The 24943-nt window shown below is 42.1% G+C and overlaps 1 protein-coding gene across 1 annotated transcript; it reads right to left on the reverse strand.

The window, feature by feature from the left end:
• Window positions 1–11586: 11586 nt before the first annotated feature.
• Window positions 11587–24733, reverse strand: ptgs1 (prostaglandin-endoperoxide synthase 1). Its single transcript, XM_084552295.1, has 11 exons — window positions 24082–24733; window positions 23906–23986; window positions 20577–20693; window positions 20284–20424; window positions 18902–19045; window positions 18636–18817; window positions 18455–18538; window positions 16371–16617; window positions 15251–15537; window positions 12608–12755; window positions 11587–12472 (listed from the first exon to the last, which is right to left on the reverse strand). The coding sequence occupies exons 1-11, from the start codon at window positions 24086–24088 to the stop codon at window positions 12123–12125; spliced, it is 1788 nt and encodes a 595-aa protein (XP_084408421.1). The 5' UTR covers window positions 24089–24733; the 3' UTR covers window positions 11587–12122.
• Between the last annotated feature and the right edge of the window lie 210 nt (window positions 24734–24943).

The following is a 24943-nucleotide window of genomic DNA, read 5'->3' on the forward strand; positions in this document are numbered from 1 at the left end:
CATGAGAGAAGACAGACGATTTAACGTTGTTGCACCGTTTGACTCAGATTTATGATCCTCTGCCTCCAACTGTGTTTTTCCTGTTGAGGGTGAGTACGGGGGAGGCCAGCAGAAGAAAACATCCGGCACTCTGCATCTCTTCAACGTCACATTAGAGGACGACGGGATGTACGTCTGCGTCACGCACAATCCTTCACTCAACATCAGCAAGGAGAGCAGAGCAGCTAAGCTGACTGTGAGGGGTGAGTACAGGTCCTTCTCTCATGTCTCTGGATAATTCCTGAGGTGAACATCGTAGCCTGTTCATGTCTCTCTCTCTCGTAGGAGTCCCCAGGAGGCTGCAGATCATCCAGGGCCCTGACAACATCACCGTCGCCATGGGAACCGAAGTCTCCATGCACTGCGCCGTCCGCGGCTTCCCTGTTCCCATGGTGCACTGGTTCAAAGACGGCTGCCTCCTGACAAACTGCTCGTCCTCGTTCAGCCTCCAGAACAATGGACAGCTGCTCACATTCAGGTCCAACGCTGCACGGGACAAACGGGAATATTAATTCTATATTGTTCTTTTATTTTATTATTTATTTATTTATTTAATTTGCCAGCGTTTGGTGTCGGTTTATGATGCAGCCCAAGATGCAGCAGTTCCTACTGGTGCATCTATTATATATTTGCACGTTTTGTTTATTACAACAGGTTATACTCGACTAAAATATGTGTTATTTTAATGTTACAAACACTGATGTTGTGTTTAAATTCAGCCACTTTGAGCGTGTTCACCAGGATGATCCACACTGTGCAGCTTTGGCTCCTTTTTAACTGATTGTGTGGAGCCTGATAAACTTTAAAGTTGAATCTCTGGTCATGAATCCTCAGAAATGTGACCAAAGAGGACGAGGGCTCCTATCACTGTGAAGCGTCCAATCAGAAGGAGACAGTCAAGTCACAACCAGCCTTCCTACTTCCAGCCGGTACTGTATGACCAACTGTTTGACTTAAATTGAGCAAAATGTCTTGGTAAAATATAAATCATGTACTTTCCCCCTTTTAGTTTCTGCTTCAGCAGCTTCAGCATTAACAATGTGATCCACAAAGATCTGGTCTTTAAGTGACCAGCGTGTTGTGTTTGCAGAGATGGACTGGAGTTTTGTGCAGCAGCCCACAAACCTGACGGTGAGGACGGGTGAAAATGTGACGATGTCCTGCAGGCCTCCACACAGCAGACCAGCTCCAGAGGTGTCCTGGTTCAGAAACAACCGGCTTCTTTCTCCCACAGCTCACGTGACCGTGCTGCCCAGTGGAGATCTCTTCTTCCACAGGTGTGAATTATCCTCCTCAGACACACAAGAACATCTTTAATACCTGTGCAATAACTTGCCTACGTTTGCAGATCTTTAATTCTCTCATGTGCAATATCAAAACATGCAGCTTCTCTTGTATTTCATTTTAAATTTCTGTGTTTATTTAATGTTGCACTGTCCCTGTGGTGGTTAGCACCGATGCCTCACAGCAAGAAGGTTCTGGGTTCTAATCCATGGGCCAGCTGGGGGCATCCCTTAAACTGTGTGCTGGTGCAAATTTTGGAATAAAGAATTGCCTTGCAAAAATTCTTGCAACCTGCAACCACAGTTCATGCTTTTTAAAGTGTTTAGTTATTCTTCTCTCCAGGATCCAGGAGTTTGACAGTGGCAGCTACTTCTGCAGGGCCTCAAACATCCACCTTCAACGGTTCCTCACCTCCAGACGGGCAACACTAACCGTGCTGGGTATGAAGTTACAGCACATCTACCAGTATACGTGATACGTGAGTATAAGTGATAAAAGTATTTTTGTTGTTGTTCTTCCTGGAAGCGCCTCCATCGGTGAAGCTGTGGCCCCAGGTGTTGACGGTCCCCGTGGGTGCTCGCGTGGTGCTGGAGTGTCAGGTGTCCGGTCACCCTCTACCTTCCATCAGCTGGATGAAGAGAGGCCCCTCCAAACAGACCGGAGGCAAGATCGCGCTGGGGTGAGTAAACGTGACGTCGCTTTATGGAAGAACGAAGGATTACGGCTCGTGACAGTTTCCACGTCTCTCGCTCAGTCTGAGGAACGCCAGCCTCTACATCCAGTCCGCCAGGAGCTACGATGAGGGCGTGTACGTGTGCGAGGCCTCCAACGCGGTGGGACAAAGCCAGAGCACGGCGCTGCTCAGAGTGGCTGGTAACTTTATTATGATGGTGTTTACAGCTGGAGTGGGGTACTTACAGAACATAAACTGACTTTAATCTATTTAATGATTTATTTCAAGATTTCCTCTGCAACTGAGGTGACTGAACGTGCAGGAAGAAGATTGCAGACCAATAAAAAAGCCATAGAAATCCAAATTAAAACAGTTAGCTGTAATAGAAAAAGTAATTTAAGTGATTCAATGGGAACTTAAACATAACAAAAAACTAAATATAAATTTAAATAGATAGTGAAAAAGTAATAAAGGAAGAAATAATGGAAAAATAATGAATTAAATGTTCATTATATAATATTTGGCACAAAATAAATGAAAATAATTACATTTGATTTGCTACTTAATCATAATAAAGGATATATTGGTTTAAATAGATAGTAATAAATGATAAATAGCAAACCAAAATGAGTGAATTAACCTTCTTATTGTCCTCGGTACACCGCTCCTCCCCCCAGCGAGCCCAGTCATAGTCACGTTTGCAGGTCACGTGAGCTGCAGGACGGGGGCGTCGGTGGTCCTGCCCTGCAGAGCTGTAGGGATTGAGCCCATCACTTACACCTGGACGCGGGGCGGAGCAGAGACACGTGTCCCCATCGGTCCAACTCAACACAGACACACTGATGGTGAGTTCAAAGTGTAGCTGAAACCGTTTTAATTTATGAGTTAACCATTACTGTTGCCTGTGTAGCAGATGGGGCCTTGCATATTCCCAGTGTGCAGTCTTCTGATGCAGGGGAATATTTCTGCACCGCTGAGAACCGAGTGGGACGGCACCAGAGACGTACGACCCTCACCATCACAGGTACCTCCACGTCGGCTCATTGTTTTAATATTTAGTATGCCATACTACTACATCTACTCTGCAGTACATGTTTAATTCTGCAGTATACACAGATTTAAAGAGGATGTTTGCGTGCACATGTTTCTTTTCCTTGCTGATTCTTTTTCATGCCGTCCTAAGCTGAAGAGCATCCAGATGATAGAGGCAAGCAGACAAGACAGATTTTGTCTGCTGTGAGTAACGACATGATAATCTCTGCTGTGGCTTGTGTTGTGTGTAGTGTGTGTTTATTTTGTGTGCTTTCAGTTGATTCTTACTTTAACGGCTTCATACGTGGTGACTTTCTGCTGTCGGTGGATGACGTCGTCGTTCTGGTATTACACCTGCTGTGTGGTTTGCTTGATTTGTCCGTCCTGAATCTAAAAGTCTTCTTTTTTATATCGTCTAGAGCACGAACCCCGGTGGAAAGCTGCCAGATTCCAAGTCAAACGTCTTCATGGCTGAACAACAGCTTAGGACGACCCATCATCCACATGTAGAAGAGCAGCGAGAGGAAACAACATGTATGTATTAAAAACTACAGCTCCAGTCATCAGACAGACACACTGACACAAGGTTCAACATCTAGCAAGGTGAGGGATTGTTATTGGTGCTATACAGACCGATCAGCCACAACATTAAGACTACTGACAGGAGAAGTGAATCACATTGACCATCTTGTGACAGTTCAATGTTCTGCTGGGAAACTTCTGGACCTGGTATTCATTGGTGTGGATGTTACTTAGACATGTAGCACCCACCTAGACCAGACCAGGCACCCCCACCCCATAGCAATGACAACCCTAACCCTAACAACACAAGGTGTTGACCTGGCCTCCAAATTCACTAGATCCCAAACTGATCAAGTATCTGTGGGATGCACCGGAACCAGCCTGATCCACAGTGTCATCTGTGAAGGTTCTTAGTCGTCCAGGTCATGGTGGATCCAAAAAAGCTGAAACAAGGTCAGCTGGACTTTCTTGGAAACGTTTCATCCAGGTCTTCAGCTCTATAAGACTGGTGTTGTAGCAGGTGACTATCTTGTCATTAACAGACCAAATTAACCACCCCCCCGTCCATTCTCTGATGAGATCTAAGCAATATCAGGAAGGTGGTCATAATGTTATGCTTGATCAGTGTAAATAAAATTGTATTGAAATTGGTGCATCAACTTTCTGATGTAGACAGAAGCTCTAAAAGTATTTTTTTCCATGCCAGATTATTTGGATTTGGTAGATTAATGCAAGAAATGACATTATAAACATGATAAACAGTATTTATTATATATCTGTTTAATATAGAAAATGATTGACATAATGAAATACTCGCAAATAAATGTGGTCATAAGCAATATAGCTGAAAAATGACCCAATACACATTAAGGGTTAAGGTTTAAATATGGTTAGCACAGGTTAACTGATAGAACCAACGACTAGAGCTGTTCAGATTAACCCAAGTTGTTATGTATTGAATGCATGTCTTTGTTTTCAGGCTCAAGCTCCAACAGTGGAACCACATTTCCTCCATTTTCCAGGAAATCCGTGGCTGCTTTGAAACTGCAGCTCCGCCTCAACCAGCCAACATCCAGCCCCACTCGGCCTTTAGTCACACAGATGCAGCCGTTGATATTACCCCCTCCCCCCCATCCAAACTTCCAGTCTCTCCACACCCAGTTGCCAATGACCAGTCATCCACCTTTCACCAGAGAAGTTCTAGGTGCAACGCTCCGCTACCTACCCAGCGGAAGTCAACCCCGTTTGAGCCCGACATCATCACAAACACAAGTCAGCAATGAATTGTTTGTGCAGCCAGACTCTCGGGACGTCCACACTGCGTCTCAACCGCCATCGAGGCGTCCAGTGGGAGAACCATTCGACTTGCTCAAATTTGATTCGCATGTGCCGACTCCAACGCAGAACCCTGTATCACAAACTGAAACAAGCTACTCGCATTTAATCACCTCCACAGCTGCGTCAGAAGCTGAAACACACACATTTCAGACTGGGACTCGCCAACCTGTCACCAAAGGGTCACTTTCTCAATCCGACCACGAGGCGTCGACCCTTTTGCAGCTCACTCAAACCAAGCGAATTCATTTACAGCAGACATCTCATCCTCAACGGTCATTCAACTTGAGTTTTTTACCAAAGTTTTATCTTGAGCTTCCAACAATCCATCCCTTTACGCAACCTACAGAGCTTTTATTCTCTACAATCCGTCCTAGCCGCTCAACACTAGAGGCTGAGGGCGTCCATCATGTCAACAGGTCAGATCAGCTGAATGCTACAACCAGCAATGATCTCAGGTAGGTCAAAAAGAGAAGATGCAGGCCGGTGGTGGTAAAATGTGCCTTGAAACTATTAGGTTTGTTTGTCTTGTGTCCTCCAGAGTGACACAGCGGTCGCCATCATGGCTGCCCGTGCTGGAGAAGCATGACATCCCTGTTGTGGTGGGAGTGGGCGTGTCCTTGGCTTTCATCTTTATCACGGTTACTTTCTATTCGGTGGTCCAGAAGAACGAACCAACGAGCCGAGCAGGCAAGAAAACGCCTCCACGCGTCAAATGTCAGCACGACCGCTTTAAACTCTGAGCATGTTAAAAGTCTGAAAATCAAATAAATATGGTTTGGGGGAAATACACCGATCAGGCATAACATTATGACCACCTTCCTAATATTGTGTCCCTTGTGGTGACTCATCAGAGAATGGACATGCGCCTTCTGAGGGTGTCCTGTGTTGTCTGGTAACAGAATGTTAGTGGGGGGCCTTTGAGGGGAGGGGCCTCTGTGGATCATCCCACAGATACTTGATCAGTTTGGGATCTAGTGAATTTGGAGGCCAGGTCAACACCTTGTGCTGTTCTTCATGTTTTTCTTTTAGTTGTTTCTAAAGTGTTTTTGTGTGTGTGTCTGTGTCAGGCTGCATCCTGCTGGGGATGGCTGCTGCCATCAAGGAGTGTCATTGCTATGGGGTGGGGGTGCCTGGTCTGGTCTAGGTGGGTGCTACATGTCTAAGTAACATCCACACCAATGAATGCCAGGTCCAAAAAGTCACAAGATGGTTGATGTTATTTACTTCTCCTGTCAGTGGTCATAATGTTGTGGCTGATTGGTGTATCTACCCCTTTACTTTGTTTTACATTTTGTAAATGAATGAGCTTTGGAGCTACTGAGTTTTAAATCAGCAAATAATCTAAATATACTTCCGTGACAGCTCAGAGGAACTTGGGTGTCCCTGTACGACACAATGAACGTCGAGCTGCAGGACGAACCTATGAAAACAAGTACATACACTCATATCAAAAAATAAATAAAATGTCTGAGACCTTCCAATAATCGACCTTTTCACATCTTAAACCAGAGCGCTGTGTTGTGTGTGTTTGGTCCAGAGCTTTTGAGGACGATGACTGCATGGCGGTGATTGAGCAGAGCCCCAACACGTCGGACACCCGGGCCCGGCCCTCAGGACCCAGCCTGGTCACGGTGCAGATGGAGCCCACGTTTGAAGAGCTTCAAGAGGACACGCAACAGGCTGTGGACGACCACTCGGTCACTGTGGAGATGTATCCCGAGGCCATCGTCGACACAAAGGTCTTAAAGCACAAAAAAATTGTATGAGGAAGTCAATGTCCCTCTAGAGGAATTTAGGGACAAACACATGACAAACGAGGAAGTTGAGAGTCAAGGATTTATTTCACATCTCTACGAACATTAACAGAGAACACAAGGCAGGATCACAGAGTAAGCAGCAGCGAGAGAATCCTCCTTTTCATGAGGACCCTGGGCAATGATTGGTCCGTCTGGGTTTAAATCAACAAATCAGCTGCACCAACCAGACTTCACAGGTGGAAACCAATTGGGCAATCAACACCTAATTTAAAGAAATGCCTTGCCCCTGCCAGGTACATAATCAACAATCACCACTTAAAACACCAGTGCCCAAACGATTTGACTGAGATTTTTGCTCAAACAGAATCAGTTCCCAACCGAGAAACTCCAGACCAAACTTTCTGCAAAATTTTGTGGGCGGTGGACATTGGGTTCCAGACTAATTTCTTGTCTCAAGAAATTGTCATAAGTCATAAATATAGCTTGTTATTTTGACTGTCATCAGCGTAAAAATACAATGCCATGTTTCCGGAAAAATTTATCCAAGAGGATATATAATATATATAATATATATAATATAAGAGGGCCAAGTATAGAGCCTTGGGGCACTCCCGACCTGAGAGGGACTCAGCGGCCCTAACACGGACACAAATACTTCTCTCAGTTAGGTAGGACCTAGGATGGTTAAGAGAGGCTGAAGAGGAGACATGAGGGATGATGGTAAATGAAGGGAGTGAGACTCGGGGTGGGGGCACATCTCAGGTAGCTTTGGCTCCTTGTACCAGGTTGAGACAAACAGGGAAGGAGAGGGTTTGGACACATGTTTATAGGTAAGGAAATGGGGTGTGGTCCTGTTCCTGAACTTTAAGTTATAATAACTTCATGTATTTGTAGTCCTACATCATGAGTCTTTGGTGACGTTGGGGATCCAGTAGGTCAAAAGATACCTAATAGCCACATTTATCCCATTCAGCTTCACTTTGAATGTAATAGACACCTCCTACCAGCATGGCATACTCACTTCTGGAGGTTAATATGGCCAAGAAGTCAAGTTTTGATTGGGACAACATTTTAAATAATACTTTCCACTCCTGTTTCAGATTGACCCCTCTCTGGAGGAGGAGGAGAAGGTCTGCAGCTTGTCCCAGCCCAGCATTCAGCTGCAGTGCGCTGAGGACTGGACCAGCAACAGAGGAGACAACCACAGCCCATGCCAGGACGCCTTGCCTCCTCCATCATCCGTACCCTCCTGTTCCCCGTCCCCGTCTCCACCATCCAGGCGCGAGGAAGGGCTGCGCTCCTCGTTAACCCTACAGAGCGGCGAGCCATGTTCAGCGCCCATCCACCACAGCCTCAGCATCTCCCATGGCAACCCCCCGCTGCTGCTGTCCCACCACGTCTCTCTGGGCCTCACCACTGTCGCTGTCGATGTCCACTTCTACCCGGCGTCCACGGCTTCCATGGCTGTAGGCACCAGCACTCATATCAGCTCGGCCTCAAACTCCACCTCAGTGACTGCGCCTCTGTTCAGTCCGCCGCTAGTTAACAACCAGGAGAATGAGCAAACCACTGGAAGGTTTCATCAGTTTAAGTAGCTGCAGAGAGACGTGGTCATCATGAGGATGTCATGATGAGAAACATGTGCCTCCTAAACTAGTACGACATGAGTGAGCAGGTTCAATATTTTGGGAAGTACGTGCTGATTTCTTGCCAAGAGACATCTGTGAAGAAATCACAGTGAAACAGAATTTAATTCCTCCTTAGCTTCAGTTTTATATTTCTACCACTTGAAAAAAAATCACTTGGTATGTCATAACAATGAGAAAGAGTCTCATAATTATGATTTTTAATCTCATAATTATGACTTTTAATCTAATAGTTATGACTCTTAACCTCATAATTATGATTTCTAATCTCATAATTATGACTTTTATTCTCACAGTTAGGACTTTTAATCTCATAATTATGACTTTTATTCTCACAATTATGATTTTTAATCTCAAGGTTATGATTTACTATCTCACAATTATGACTTTAAACCTCATAATCATGAGAGGCTTTCTCGTTAATATGACATGCCATGTGACTAATTTTTTTCCCAAGTGGCTGAAATAGGCTTCCATAGTTTTATAACCTATCGCAGATTGTAAATGTGTCTAAATCAAATTATTCACACAAAAAGTGATAAGGTGATGTTAAAACAAGTCCTTTGTTGAATTTGATTATTTTTTTTTTTTGCCTACATTTTGAGCTGATGTTTTGCTGCTAATTATATCTAATTATATTAACAGTCGAGAGACAGATTAGGGTTAGCTTGAAAGATTTATTTAGTGTCTCCAAATAACTTTTGAATAAGAAACATGAGTGTGCTGTATACACGCTTCAGTCATCGACATATATTTTAGCATTTAACACAAAAAGAAAGATATTTTTCTTTTAAGGGTTACAATGGAATTACTGCCAATTAGCTTAGCATAAAGTCTGGAAGGTGGCTTTAAAAGACATAAAACATGGCTCCCAGCTCCGCTTAAAGTCACTATTTGTCACAATAGTGGTGCCATCTTTGTTGAATTGTAACATGCATAATAAATGTAAAAAACATAAATTTGTTGTTTCATAGGGAGTTAGAGTTTATTTACTTCCCTCCAGCTTGCTTGTTTGCTCTACACTGGGGTGAGAAACTGCGCACAATCCAACTCTTGGCAATAAATTTTAAGAATATCTCCCCAAAGTAAGTTTAAAACGTGTAAACATTCTGCATTAACTGTCTTTTGTTTTCTTACTGTGTATTTCATAGCTTTAGCACAGCACTTTCCTGTACTGGTTACATGAATAACTACCAGACTACTGCAGCTTTTATCATGTGTAATCTAGCTTTCTGTTATTTTAATTCCTTCTTTTATTATTGAAACATGGAGGAGAATATGTATGTATGTATGTATGTAGTGTGAATATTATTACTCTGTAGTCACCACAACGGTTCATATTATGTAACTGGTTATAGGTTAGTTCATGTAAACGGACTCAAATGAGTGTCTTATTTAGTGAAACAGCCAAGGAATCATTTTACTTTGCAATTTTTCTGTCATCTATTTATGTCAAGGTACTTGACTGTTATACACCTTTTTTTAAAAACCAAAGGAAGATAATTGGTCTGTCAATAAACTTTCACTACACCCAGAGTAATATGTTACTTCCTGCTTCTCTGTTACCATGCGCTCCAGACCTCAAAATAAAACGGTTGGTTTTGGCGCCATCCAGCAGCGAAGAGGAAGCTGGACGAGAAGACGAGTGACTATCTGCAAGTCTTAACTCAGAGAGGAACCATTCAATAAATTATCCCTCCCACACTCTAATATTTCGTTGGACCACCTTTAGTTTTGATTACAGCACACATTCTCTGTGGCATTGTTTCCATAAGCTTCTGCAATGTCACCAAATTTATTTCCATCCAGTGTTGCATTCATTTTTCACCAAGATCTTGTATTGATGGTGGGAGAGTCTGACCACTGCACAAAGCCTTCTCCAGCACATTCCAAAGATTCTCAATGGGGTTAAGGTCTGGCCAATCCATGTGTGAAAATGATGTCTCATGCTCCCTGAACCACCCTTTCACAATCTGAGCCCCATGAATCCTGACATTGTCATCTTGGAATATGCCCGTGAACATCAGGGAAGAAAAAATCCATTGATGGAATAACCTGGTCATTCAGTATATTCAGGTAGTCAGCTGACATCATTCTTTGGACACATAATGTTGCTGAACCTAGACCTGAGCAACTGCAGCAACCCCAGATCATAGCACTGCCCCCACAGGCTTGTACAGTAGACACTAGGCATGATGGGTGCATCACTTCATCTGCCTCTCTTCTTACCCTGATGCCCCCATCACTCTGGAACAGGGTAAATCTGGACTCATCAGACCACATGACCTTCTTCCATTGCTCCAGAGTCCAATCTTTATGCTCCTTAGCAAACTGAAGTCTTTTTCTTAAGACTACACAGCTGTTCAGTCCCAATCCCTTGAGTTCCCTTCACATTGTATGTGTAGAAATGTTCTTACTTTCACTATTAAACATAGCCCTGAGTTCTACTGTTGTTTTTCTTCCATTTAATTTCACCAAACATTTAAAGTCAAGATTTTTTTACGACCACATTTCTTCCTGGAAGACAATGGTTCTCCACTCTCCTTCCAGTTTTTAATAATGCGTTGGACAGTTCTTAACCCTGTTTTAGTAGTTTCTTCAATCTCCTTAGATGTTTTCTCTGCTTGATGCATGCCAATGATTTGACCCTTCTCAAACAGACTAACATCTTTTCCACGACCACAGGATGTGTCTTTAGACATGGTTGTTGAAGAAATGAGAAGCTACTCATTGCATCAGTTGGGGTTAAATAACTTGTTGTCAGCTGAAAGATAATCACCCATGCAGTAATTATCCAATAGGAGGCTCCTACCTATTTGCTTAGTTAAATCCAGGTGGTGACTTTTTTTTTGGCCAGGCAGTATATTAATGAAAATTAAGTAGTGGTCGTTAGCACTGATGCCTCACACCTCACAAGTTTTGTAGTGTCGTAAAACTTTGCATCTAGAGCTGCCAGATAAATGAGTATTAATTGTGCACAAATAAAGTACTTTAGTAAATGTGTTGGGCCATATAACTTTAAGTCATTGCTGCATGCTGCAATGAGCGGTTTTATTTGCTAATAAAGTTATAGATTTGCCACCGCTAAATTTGCACATTAAAAAAAAAACAAAAAAACACAGCAGAGTGTGAACTCCTTTCTCACAAGAAAATCTACGCTTACCTTGTCCCTGCATCCTATCAGCCAGACGGCGTGAACAGAGCGGCCGCCGTCTGAGTATGGAGGAAGTCAGTAAAAATAAATTAAATGAATGTAACTGTAATAAGTTGCTGGGTAGAGTTTTGAATATAGATATAGAGCACAGAGGACCACATGATGACATTAAATGACACATCTTTAATGTAATGTCATGTTGAAGAGGTCACACACACTTCTAGGAATCTGTATTCTGCGTATACTTATCACACTACTGACTAATAACTGGAATCAGAAGCAATGACTCATTCCTTCAAAACGGTTTATTAGCACATCTTTCTGCGTTGAATCACACGTTTCCTTTGAGACAGACGAATAAAGATTGAATTAAATCACAACGCGTCTCTTACATTTAAGACTATTGATAAATTAAAATACCATGAACTCGTTCCCTTCCATGACTGGCGTTATGGGGGGTCACGCTCAAGAAGCTTTAAATAAACTTTACCCATGATGAAGTTAAAACTTCTCTTTGACGAAAAGAGACATTAATAAAATAATAAAACAAAGAAAATACATTGCAAGCTACTGAAAAATAATCAGCTCAGAGGAATGTTCAGGTGAAATGGTTTGTCAGCTGTGTTTTTAGGAGGTAGCCCTGGCATAAACCCGACGGTATCATGGATGACCACTCATTAAAGCTCGGTGGAGGGTTTCCTCGGTTCCTCCTCCTCCTCGTTTCTTGGCACGTGAAAGTCCACGTACGGACACCACCTGGTGTTCAGACACACCAGCTTCTTCAGCGTGGACGTCTTGACGATGTTGAAGCCGGTCTCTCCTCCGAAGGTGCTGGGCTTCCAGTACACGGGGGAGCAGATGGGGTTTCCCAGGAGCCCCTTCAGGGAGAAGGGAGCGCCGATCTCCACCATGCTCTCGCCGAATATGCTGTTAGGACGAGTCTTCTCCAGCATCATGCCGGGGTAAAACTCCAGAGCGTCTATGTCCCCGTACAGCTCCTCTAAGCCTCTGGCCATTTCTACGTCGTCTGGTCGAAGAAGAGGAAAAAAGTATGTTAGCTCGATAAATGAAGACTTCTCAAGGAACATTTGGGGCGGATATGAACGGAAATATGACCCGTGCATAAAGAGAATACGCATTTCTTCCACTCTGACCTCCTCACCTGTGAATTCATAAAACGACGTGTACGGCTTCAGCTTAAACCTCTTCCTGTATTCATTGAACGGCTGCACACGTGCAGCTCTGGACTCTGTGATGACCATTTCTGCCACTTTAAGTACCACTTCGTGAGAGTTGCGACCTCCTCCTATCTGCAAAGATACAGATACAGATAGCATCTTAATTCTCTGCAGCCACAGCACTTTGCATGCACATAATTTAAATTTAACTTAAACACTTTATTTATCCTTGATTAGCAATTAAAAGACACAGAGAGCAACAACGTGTGCAAATGCTGCTGAAAGATAATATGTTTGAGAATATTATTTGAATTTCAGGAAGTAACTGTGAAGGGAAGTCCCCTTTAATGTGATAGATTGACAAGCGTCGCGGTTTGGAGGTTGTGTTTAGTCGCATGCTGCACATCTCTGTGGTCTGCATGAGACGCCCTGTCATGGTGGTTTTATTTTTCATTAACCAGTTAATGCTCAAGCAAAAGAGAAGTGTGTTGTCTCCATGCTATAGCTGCTACATTCCCCTTTTTATTATACTTTCTGGATGACGTTTTATGAGAAATATTTGCATGCAGGGCCTGGAGCAGGTCAGCGGTGAGGAAGTCAAAAAATATTAAAAGATAGAAGCTGATAATGAAGAAAAAAAAACTACTTCCTCTGTTACATTCCCCGCCACATATCGTGTCTTAATGTCACGCATGCATCACACAACATTACAGCCCATTAAGTTATTAACAGAAGTAACTCATGTCTTTGAGTTTTGAGTTGAAAAATGTGATGGAGGAGGAGGAGAAGGAGGAGGAAGGGTGATATGATATGAATACTTGGTAGTAGCGTGTTTCCTCTTTAGTATTTCCAGCTGCTTCTCCATCTCCGCGATTTTCTGATTGTTTTGGATCAATAAAGATGGAACACATGGAGGAAAGGTTAACTGAGGAGGTTCAGAGATACAAACATTTGTACGGCTCGTCTTCAGTCGCCGTTGTTGAAAGTGAAGCAGGAAGTAGAAACAAAAATGAACCCGACTGGCAAAAAAGACACAGACTGGTGTTTGGGTGGAGCTGTTAGAGAGTGAGCCAGACTGACGAGGGCACAAGCCCTACGTACGTAGGTTACGGTGTCTATATCCCACAGTACCTTAATAGATGGGTGGATCCTAGAAGCATTTAAATTTCGTCCTCTCTAAACGGCCTAAATAAAATAAATGCTAAACTTTAAAACTTGCCGTTAGTCGTGAAGATGAGAAATCTAAGCAGAAACTAAAACATTAGTGCTCTCAACTTAAAATGGCAGCTGGTAGGAATTCTGAGCTTAATAATAACTGAGCTTTCTGAGTAAAACCAGAGGTTTTCTTCAGGTTGAGTTCACTCACATTTGTAAGGCAGAAACTTTTACTGACTTGAAATGTTTTACAGTGCACTCATATAATTCACCTCCTTCAAGCCTTCAGTCATTATGAGCTGTCGGCGTGATGCATGTAGTATCCACACTATAAGGAGAGAGGAGGATGTGCTGTGAAGATTATGTGCTGCTGTTGGTCGGCAAAGACGAGATGCACTGTAAAACATTTCAAGTCAGTAAAACTTAGAAACCAAAGTTGACCTGCTGCCTTAAAAACCTGAATAAATTTAACACTTGAAGAAAACCTCTGGTTCAACTCAAAAAGTTATAGCTAATGATCATTTAATGTTTTAACTTAATTCTATGAGTTAAAACACATTATCCATTGAAGAAAACTAATTTCATCTTATCAAATTAACTCCAAATTAACTCTAACTTCCAAGTTAAGATCAACTGAACTAAATTCATATCAGCTGCCATTTTAATTTTTTTCTTTCTACTTAGATTTCTCATCTTGACGACTAAGTTTTAAAGTTTATGTAAACTTCAGACAGATTTATCTCACATCGTGGTAGAAGTTAAACTTTTTAGTTATTTAGAGAGGAGGAAATTCAAACCTGATCCACCAAAAACAGACACTTTGGAATTTATTCCTGGTCGAAACTTCTTTTGTAGATCCTTGTGTCAAAGGTATCTCCATTTTATAATTTTATATTTTTTTAATATAGTTCTATATATAGTTCTTTCTAGTTAAAGAATGTCTGTATTTCCCAGTATTCATATCATATCACCTAATATCACTTTTTTCAACTCAAAACTCATGCAAAACACAGACAAGAAGTCAGGACCATGGATTACTTTAAGTTTAAGTTCAGAAAACGTATTAAATTGAGTTCAGTATCAAAAACTTGCCATAAGTATTGGAGTTAAAGAGAAGAAAAACATGCACAATAACTTAATGGGGCTGAAATGTTTTACAGTGTGGGTGGTGGAGTGGGGATGGATGTGCGTCTATGGTCTCCTGGTTCTCTGAATATCTATTAGTCAGGACTCAGTTTATATGATCGGGGAACTCCCTGTCTGATGTGTTGGGACTGTCCCGTCACCACTCTGTACTGGACTGTGCACCTCTGATGTTTAGCACAACACAGAATCATTCCACCTGCAGGGACCCCTACAGGCCCCTGCAGCAGGAACCATCTGCTTCTTCATCATATTTAGTTAAAATGCATAAGATCTGTCATTTTATCAGAGTTCAGGAACAATTTATTCATGTACAGTTAATACGTTACCTGTCCAGCAGGCTGTCGAGAGAAGGCGTCCACCAGCTTCTCCACGCCATAATGCGTGAGGACGGAGGTGTTGTAGTAGAACTGAGAGTAGGGGATTTCATCTCCGTCGATGAGGAAACTGTCGGGCATCAGCGGGTGCCAGTGGTAGAGCTGGCAGAACTCCAGGGCGATGCGATTGCTGTACTGGAAGCGCTCTTCGAAGAGCAGGGAGGGGTCGAACTTGAGGTCCAGCAGGTAGCCGCTCAGGTGCTGCACGTACTCTTCTATTATAATATTGATAATCTCGCCTGAGGGCAAACATGATAACAATGGGTATCAATTCTAGTCTCTTAAACAGATCATATATCACAAGTATGTGCACTGGAAGAAAAAAATATCCTGCAGGTTCATGTTTATATCAAACAACTGGAACTGGTTAATGCATCCAGAATTACTTTGACAGGAGCTTTTTTACATGATTTTGTTTGAATGATTTGATTGTGTTTCAGTCTGGCCAGCAGGTGGGGCTGCAGCCTCCAGACAAACATCTTCCAGTGCCAATGGGTACACCATGAATGTAATGCAGTTACACACTACAGAGCTGAGTCACCACCTCGTTGGTCTTCAAACAGGAAGGATTACGAGCTTCTAGAAATCACTGTTTAACTCTGTGAGTTCTAGAAATGGATCGGTGCAAAGTGTTCCTTTTATTTTGTCCGCCTCTGCACATGACAGGCAGTTTGGGGATTGCAGTGATGGCTGCAGCTGTTTTGCAGCATAATTAACAGAACAAGATGTGTGCACAAATTCTTTTTGGATGAATATTGTTCTGCTGAAACAAGGTGTTGACCTGGCCTCCAAATTCACTAGATCCCAAACTAATCAAGAATCTGTGGGATGATCCACAGAGGCCCCTCCCCTCAAAAGCCCCCCCCCCCCCCCCCCAACTAACAACATTCTGTTGTCAGACAGGACACCCTCAGAACGTCCATGTCCATTCTCTGATGAGTCAAGGCTACAAGGATGTCTGTATGCTCTATGTCAACCCTCAGAAAGTCATTAAACATGTGATAATGTGAGATTCTGCATGTCCTCCAATCCTTCCAACATTCTCCAGTACTACATGGTGACATTTACACACCGATAATAATAAGCCTGGTGGTCTGGAAGAGCTGCTCGTCATCCCAGGTGGGATGTTCTGCCTTCAGGACGTCACAGACTCGGTTGTGCTCCCTCAGCCATATGGTGGCGTACATGGTGAGGCCCGGCAGGATGCCGTACACCTCCTGACCGATGGCCAGACGCTGCTCGGCGGGGACGCCCTCAGGGTAGACCATGTGCACAGGCACTTCTGCCACCGTAGGGGGGTACATCTCACCGTTTATCAGCTGTGGAAGACAGTATTAGATGAGTTTTGACCTTTTTAAGAAAGTGTGACATTCCATTTTGTTGGCTATACTTTAATAAAAGTAATAAATCCTCGGTGCAGTCTAAAACGATGAGTAAAACTGATAGGTGACTATGACAACATCTTCAAGAGGTGTGATCTTTAGATGAAGAGGAATTGAAAGAACTCTTGAACCCTTTATCACCACATGAAGCATGTCAAAGATCAGACCAGATAATGAGCCGCTAAATGAACAGAGTGACTGTCAAGAAGTGAAACTTATTTAAGGCCAATGGCCTCCAGATGCACAGGACATAGATCTTTATGAGTTATTATTTTAAGCGCAATTCCCCAAACTATATCCAAACATGACATTATTATGCTGCATCCTTTCACTTTCTAAAATAAATAATATTTCAAAGATTAACTGATTCAGCACCGCACCAACGACCAGTTAGCTTAACTTAGCTTAGCTTGACATACAGTAGACTAGATCTTCTTAGAAAGACATTTTCATGGTGGACTTTGAAGGAAAAGCTGGATATTGTGAGGAAAGGCCGCCCAACCCTGGCGCTAGCTAGCCTGACCCAACCAGGGAAACTTTCAGGTCAGCGACTATGAGCGCTACCCTTGGTTGACAGGCTCTGAGGAGAACTCTAAATAGTTTCTGAAGTTCTGGTAAGAAAAATGAATTATATTTACATCTGTTATGTATATTTCTGTCATTTTATTGGGTCGACATTGAAGCTTTTGCTGGAGTTGACGTATCTGGCGCTGGTGGCTGCAACATCCTGTTTTATTGCATATCTGTATGTTGTTGATGGTTTCTATAGCAGTGGCATCATAACGATCGTATCAAGAGGTGTTTTAAATAAGACTGGACGTCTTTGAAGGCCTAGGTGGAAAATGCACGGCCCGCCACTGAAACTCAGAGATGTAAAATGGTCCCCGACAAACGTGTTCAATGCCTGTTTGAGAGACGCTTTAAATATAGCAAAATATAACAACATCTTCAAGCGGTATGATCTTTAGATGAAGAGGACTTGAAAGAACTGGTGAACCCTTTATCGCCACACGAAGGATGTCAAAGGTGAGATAACGAGCTGCTAAAGGAACAGAGCGACTGTCAATAGATTAATTAATTAAATATTATTTTAATTTAATTATATTTTAATTATATCCAAACATGACATTATTATGCTGTATCCTTCCACTATAATATTTCAAAGATTAACTGATTCCTTACAGCCAGTTAGCTTAGCTTAGCTTAGCTTGACATACAGTAAAGACAAGAGGGGTTAGGCTAACAAGCATCTCTACAGCTTAGCATATACTTCTTAAATCCGTGCATGTAAGGTTAACTAAACTGAGCGTTACATTTTTTAGCTGGCTAGCTAAGCTACGTGCATGTTGGCTCTACCTAGCTAGATGAATGTTAGCCTTGCAGATCGACCTCACACCTTATTGCATGACTTAAATCAATGAGATGTGTTTGCTGATCTCTGAGCTTTTGAGGTGATTGAAATAAAAACTCTGTTTGATGACAGGGTAGCTGTTTACAGTCTAGGTGCTATGCTAAGCTAATTAGCTGCTTTTTGCATTACAATGCAGAGGATGCAAGCTTTGCCAAGAATGATGCCCCCTAACTTAATCTAGACCTAGCAGAATATAGTTTTTACATTACGGATTTTGTTGTGGTTAAATAGATCAGATGCAGTGTGCACATTTTTCTTCATGCTAAGCTAAGCTCACTAGCTGTTGTCTCCTAATTCATGCTAATGCTCTACAGACGTATGGTACAGTTAAATGTGGTCCAAAATGTCCAGTTTAGTACAGACCTGATATTTCAGGTACCCGTCTTTATGGAGGCGAAGTTGATGCTGTCTCTCCAGGTTGTCTCCATAGATGTGACCTGCATCCACCTGGCAAATTTAAAAAACATCCACAATCAACAAACCGACGTACAAGCTGCAGCCGGACTTAAACTGGCTTTATTGTTTAACTGTGATTGTTTCTCACCCCGTGTCCTAAAGCCTTGGTGAAGCCCCCTTTGACTTTATGGTTTGTCTTAAAGAACTGGTGAGTGAAGTGCTGAGCCATGAAGGCGAACATCAAATTGGTTCCCTGAGGATCCGGTCTAAATTTCTGTCTCCTGAAAAACCTCTCAGACAACGTCTTGACATCAGGAAGAACGGGTTTACCTGTAGATAAAGAAAAAAACAAACTAACAGGTTAAGTTTTCTGCATTGGTCATTTTCTATTTTTATGATTTTTGTTGGTCTCACCTTTGGTCCCCATGGGCAAAGGACAATCATTGGGCACTGGAGGCAGCAAACGGGTGTAGTAGGAGAGGTTGTAGTAGGACTCCCAGTTGAGGTAACCATATTTGGTGTTGTAGGTTGGAGGGCTTGGGATAAGATCACTTCTGACTGTTGGAGAAGGCGACAACAGGTAGTTTATTACAAATGTGTTCACTTGGCATTTTAGGCTTCAAAAGGTGATGAAACAGTAACTTTGCTGAAAGGCCTACATCGAAACAAGGCTAGTGGTGGAAACTCAGTGGTGGTGGGCCGTCAGGGCCTGCAAAGCCTTCTCTGCTGGTCTAAACTTTATCAAAATCACTGACTTACATTTTAATATTTTCCCATTAATCTCGCATTAGCGCTTTTATCCAATCATATTTCAGCCATCATGTGTTGCCGCCGGAGTCAAAGAAATCTATCTTAGCCTTCACAATTAAAACTGAAACACATTGTAATGACGCTGTTCCTTTAACCAATCACATTTCTAGTTGGTATTCTTAGTCCTTCTCTGTGGCTTACGGTAGCGTCAGCATTTTACTGTCCTCTGATTGTACGGTCAGAGAGCCGCTCTGTTTAAACCAAGCTAGCGGTTCATGTTCATCTGTTGCTAGCTGCACAACGTTAACGTTTTGATAACTATTTGTTGAAGCCACGTTGGTGAAAGAGGAGAGGCTATAGATTTGGTTGCAGATCTTCTTAGAAAGACATCTTCACGGCGGACTTTGAAGGAAAAACTGGATATTGTGAGGAAAGGCCGCCCAACCCTGGAGCTAGCTAGCCTGACCCAGCCAGGGAAAATTTCAGGTCAGCAACTATGAGCACTACCCTTGGTTGACAGGCTCTGAGGAGAACTCTAAATAGTTTCTAAAGTTCTGGTGAGAAAAATGAATTATATTTACATCTGTTATGTATATTTTTATCATTTTATTGGGTCGACATTGATGCTTGTGCTGGATTTGACGTATGTGGCGCTGGTGGCTGCAGTGAGTGAGAGGAGACCTTATGAATAGTTTGAAATGACATTCATCTCTCTATATGAGATACCCGTCTACGATGCAACGTCCTGTTTTATTGCTTATCCATATGTTGATGATGGTTTCTATAGCAGTGGTAGACTCTGTAAACTTTGATTCCTTCCACTAATAGCTGGAATGTCTATTTTACATTATACGTCTATGTTTTGTCTCTATATTTGATGCAAACTCATCCTTCTCACAGAAAGTTAAGCAATCATCACCACATCCGGCCTTATCTGAAACAGCCAAATATCTTCAGATCTCATAAAAACCAAACAGGACAGAAGACCGGTGGCGATGCTGCAGATTTAACAGCTCGTCTGGACGGTTTGGACAGTTTTCACTCACCCGTCAGCACTAATCTCATGATGGTGTCTCGCAGGAAGGAGTGGTTGACGAGGTCCCAGAACCATTGGAAATGGGTGAGGATGTAGTGAGTCACCGCCGGATCGGGCTTCAGCAGCAGACGCACTCTCGTCCAGAACTCAGCTACACACAAATAACACTTCAGATTATAAACAGTGGGCAACGATGCAGGTAAATAAACGAGTCCTCCAGATTAAACTACAACGAGGCGAGTGCACAGCGTTAGGGTAGGGATGTGGTTTTGGGTTAATTCAGGTAGATGTTCCGGAGCTTACGGATGGTGCAGTTTTCTCCGTAGAAGCCGGTGCGGGTGCAGTCACATTTGTAGCCGTCTAGCCCGAATCGCACGCACACTCCTGAGTTCTGACAAGGGTAGTAGCAACAGGGATTCACTGCGAAACAGAAAGAAAGAAGAGGTGTCATGCCCACAAATACATCCACATAAACACTCCCATATCAAACGGGCAAACAGAACACAAAGAGAAGAAAACAATCTACGTTGATCATTATGGTCATAACGCCAACATTCTGGACCTCTGGCATAAGAAAAAACAGTCAGAATATGGGCATTGAGGAGACTAGGATGGCGGTCAAAGAGAAAGAAAGAAAAATAAATCAATTACTACACTGCCTGACCAAAAAACTCCACCTGGATTGAACTCAGCAAATAGGTAAGAGCCTCGTATTGGATAATTACTGCATGGGTGATTATCTTTCAGCTGGAAACAAGTTATTTAACCCCAACTGATGCAATGAGTAGCTTCTCATTTCTTAAGCAACCATGTCTTAAAACAGATCCTGTGGTCGTGGAAAAGATGTTAGTCTGTTTGAGAAGGGTCAAATCATTGGCATGCATCAAGCAGAGAAAACATCTAAGGAGATTGAAGAAACTACTAAAACTGGGTTAAGAACTGTCCAACGCATTACTAAAAACTGGAAGGATAGTGGAGAACCACCAGGGTAAGAAGAGAGGCAGATGAAGTGATGCACCCATCATGCCTCGTGTCTACTGTACAAGCCTGTGGGGGCAGTGCTATGATCTGGGGTTGCTGCAGTTGCTCAGGTCTAGGTTCAGCAACATTATGTGTCCAAAGAATGAGGTCAGCTGACTACCTGAATATACTGAATGACCAGGTTATTCCATCAATGGATCATATTCCAAGATGACAATGCCAGGATTCATGGGGCTCAGATTGTGAAAGAGTGGTTCAGGGAGCATGAGACATCATTTTCACACATGGATTGGCCACCACAGAGTCCAGACCTTAACCCCATTGAGAATCTTTGGGATGTGCTGGAGAAGGCTTTGTGCAGTGGTCAGACTCTCCCATCATCAAAACAAGATCTTGGTGAAAAATGAATGCAACACTGGATGGAAATAAATCTGGTGACATTGCAGAAGCTTATTGAAACAATTTATTTAAAATGTTTTATTTATTTATTCGTGTCTTTGACGAGTTTTAAACCAGGGCAGCTCTGCAGTTGTGTTAACTCAATGCAAAAGTGCAACCAGAAATAGCTGAAGCTGAATCACCACCACTCAGTGTACATATAGAAACTAAATTAACATATACAGTTAGCTTCTGGCAGACAACACTGTCTCTTACTGCAGTATATAAATGTGACTTCATTCAGCTGGCGCCTACGGCACCTCCCCTTATCTTTAACACGTCTAGTAACACGGCTTCCTGTGCCCTCTTCGTACTCGCAGAAGCTCAATGAGATAATGCGGCACAGCTGCACTGTCTTCCTTGTTCGCTGTGAACGAGACGACAGATAAGCATGCCCTCCCTGCAGGAGCATGAAGGTTTAGAGGGTGTGGAAGAGAGTGTGAATGTTCACCGTTTCTATTTATTTATTTAATTATTTAATTGTAATTGAAATCCCAAAAAGTAGTTGCAGACAGATTCAGATCCAAGTTAGAAAGAGAAGAGAAGCGTTACCAAAATTAGCCTTCGTCTGTGTGAATTTGGTAACAGTTGTGTGGTGTTATCACATCTGTGCTCTTTAAGCTCCACTGCACCCAAGCCCACTCAATGAATCCTCTAATATTACTGCACATGCATTCAAACGTACTCTGAGGAAAGACAACAACCCAGGCAGAATATAAAATAAAATACGACCTCTAATTAAAAAAAACGCCCTGAAATAATAAATAACTGCTTCTACTCCAGGGTAGGTCATGCAACACAAGGTTATACTTTAAAATAGAGCTTAAACTTACACATAGGCCAAAACCATGTATATGTCATGTATATGTAGATTTTACTGCTCATTAGCACTATTTATTTGAACAATAACTTATAAATAATGATGTTTTTGTGCCAAGAAGAACAAGCACATTATGAAAATGTTCACATTTTAAGAAAAATAAGTGCAATTTCGGTACGTTGCGGCCATCTGCTGCACAAATAAGCAGTTAATTTTATTTTAACCCCTTCACGCCTAGTGTCGCGAATTCACGACACACTGTTTCCGCTCAGACTGCAGCCGAAATAACGCATGTAATACTCCAATGTCGGTTTGTGCACATTCAAAAAAAGGAACCTTTTGCAAGCACTAGTTTCTCGTAGGACCGGTCTGAATGGTAAACAAAAACACAAATAATTAATTTCTTTATATAATTGAAAAATCAATTCGGGCGTTAAGGGGTTAAACAAATTTGAAAAACTTTGCAGAGTCATGCCGAGGCCCAGATTAGACCCTGTTTTTGCCTGCGGGCCGTATGTTTGACACCACCGGCTTATACTTCCTATGCTGTCTGTCATTCTTAGTAAACGTGCATTATCCTTTTTTGAAAAATAGAAATTATTTTTAAGGTTTTAAAGGTACCAAAGCCCCAACCCCTTTCACATTTGGTGTCACTGAAAAGCTCTAAATGTCCTCTGTAGATGTCAAAAGGAGTTAATTCAGTAACATGCAGTGAGTGGGAGATATTTACAAATGTCAGGAGGTTAATAAACGTGCTGCTTTTTGATGCTCACGCCTCCTTCTAGTGCTGACTCTGCAAAACTCTCTGAGAAATGTTCTGGACAAGAAACCAAAACGCAACAGTCACACTTGCTCTTTTGTTTTTTTTTCTCAATGTCTGAGCTGTGAGTGTCCGCCACGGCCTCAGTGCAGAGGCCCTTGTTTCAGTGCATGTGAAAGCACACTCAGACACTTAGCAAACATGCTTACACCTACATTACGTGTTTTATATATATATATATATATATATATATATAAATTCTCACAGAGGTTAAATTGAGGAACTTGCTGAGATCTCGATACTTCCCCCTGCACATGCTGCTGGAGACGTCTGCGAGTAGTTCACGGTTTTAGAGGCAATAATACATGTTAGCTTTACTGACTTTAATTTTGGATGTTTGCTGGAATCAAACAGGTAGTTTGTAGTATGAATAGTGAGCATGCATTACAGGCTTGGCTCTTTAAGACTCATCATGCATGCACAATAAACAGAAATAGAAAGCAAACCAATGGTTGACAAATGAGCATGTTACATGTTATATATGAGGAAATGATTGAGAGACATTTTAGCTTTAGTGTTGCTATGGTGGCTATAATAATAAAATAAAATGTCTACACAAAAACAAACTCTTACCAACACTTGAGTCACCAGAACAGAGTGGGCTCTGCAGCAGCAACAGGTTCATTAACAGCCAGACGGCAAAGATGTTAAACTCTATAAAGGAAAATAAAACATTAAAACTCAGAAAGCAGGTGTTTTTATTTAATTAAAATTTAAAAAAAAAATAAATAAAATAAAACAGGACTCACCTTTCATGTTTAATTAAATGAAGTTAGAGTTAGAGAAAGTGTTGGTTCTGTCCTCCCATCACACCTCTGAGGCCTTCTGATAACTAAGTGACTTATAACACATTAACTATCGAGAAGGGGCGGCAACACGTCTTCCTCCACTTCCTCCACTCAGTCTTTAAAACAACTCAGAGAAAACCACAGAAATGGCCACAAAAAATCCTCTAGATTGCATCATTTGACCTGAAACTAGTCGCTGCAGTCTCCAGACCATGTTCACGTTTATTCCCAAACTGTTCTTTCAACCTGTGAATATTATTATTTCTCCTAAGTGTCATTCAGATGATTACAGCGAAAGGAAACAGAAACAGGTTGAAGCTGGAGGAAGAGCTTTATCTCCACCTGCTGGAAAACTGTTAGAACATCACGTGAACTCTGACTGGCTTCTTGGATTAAAGTGTTTCTGCAAAACCAGCAGCACAAACACCTCAGCACAGCCCTCCATGCACGACATGTGAAAATAACTTGAAAAGATTAAAACACTGTTAAAGCATTAAATAAAATAACTCTGTGATATGAGCCGTTGCTTTAGCAGCTGAATCAATGAAGACACTGAGTGCTGTGAGTCTACGTGAGTCATTCATCACTGATCTTATTAAGAACAGGTTAAAAACAGAATAAAGAAATAAAAACTTATATAGAAATTAGAATCAATCACATTGTTTTTAATGCATAAACCAACTTTATCTGATGGAATTTGTCCAAACACAGAAATGCTATCAGTCCCTCTGTATGTGTTAAATTATTATTCTGTTCTCTATTAATCTAGACATCTGGTTTTATCAGTCAGATGTTGTGTTTGTCATTTTCATGTTGTAAAACC

This window comes from Chelon labrosus (assembly GCF_963514085.1).
Source record: "Chelon labrosus genome assembly, chromosome: 9".
In the NCBI taxonomy this organism is placed as follows: Eukaryota; Metazoa; Chordata; class Actinopteri; order Mugiliformes; family Mugilidae; genus Chelon; species Chelon labrosus.

Bases quoted from the DNA above. Each gene is read 5' to 3' on its own strand.
- ptgs1 (XM_084552295.1), bottom strand. The intron at 20,425-20,576 runs GTAAGCTCCGGA...ATTTGTGTGTAG, and splicing joins CGGAGAAAACTGCACCATCC to CTGAGTTCTGGACGAGAGTG. The intron at 19,046-20,283 runs GTGAGTGAAAAC...CTTCTCCAACAG, and splicing joins CATGAGATTAGTGCTGACGG to TCAGAAGTGATCTTATCCCA.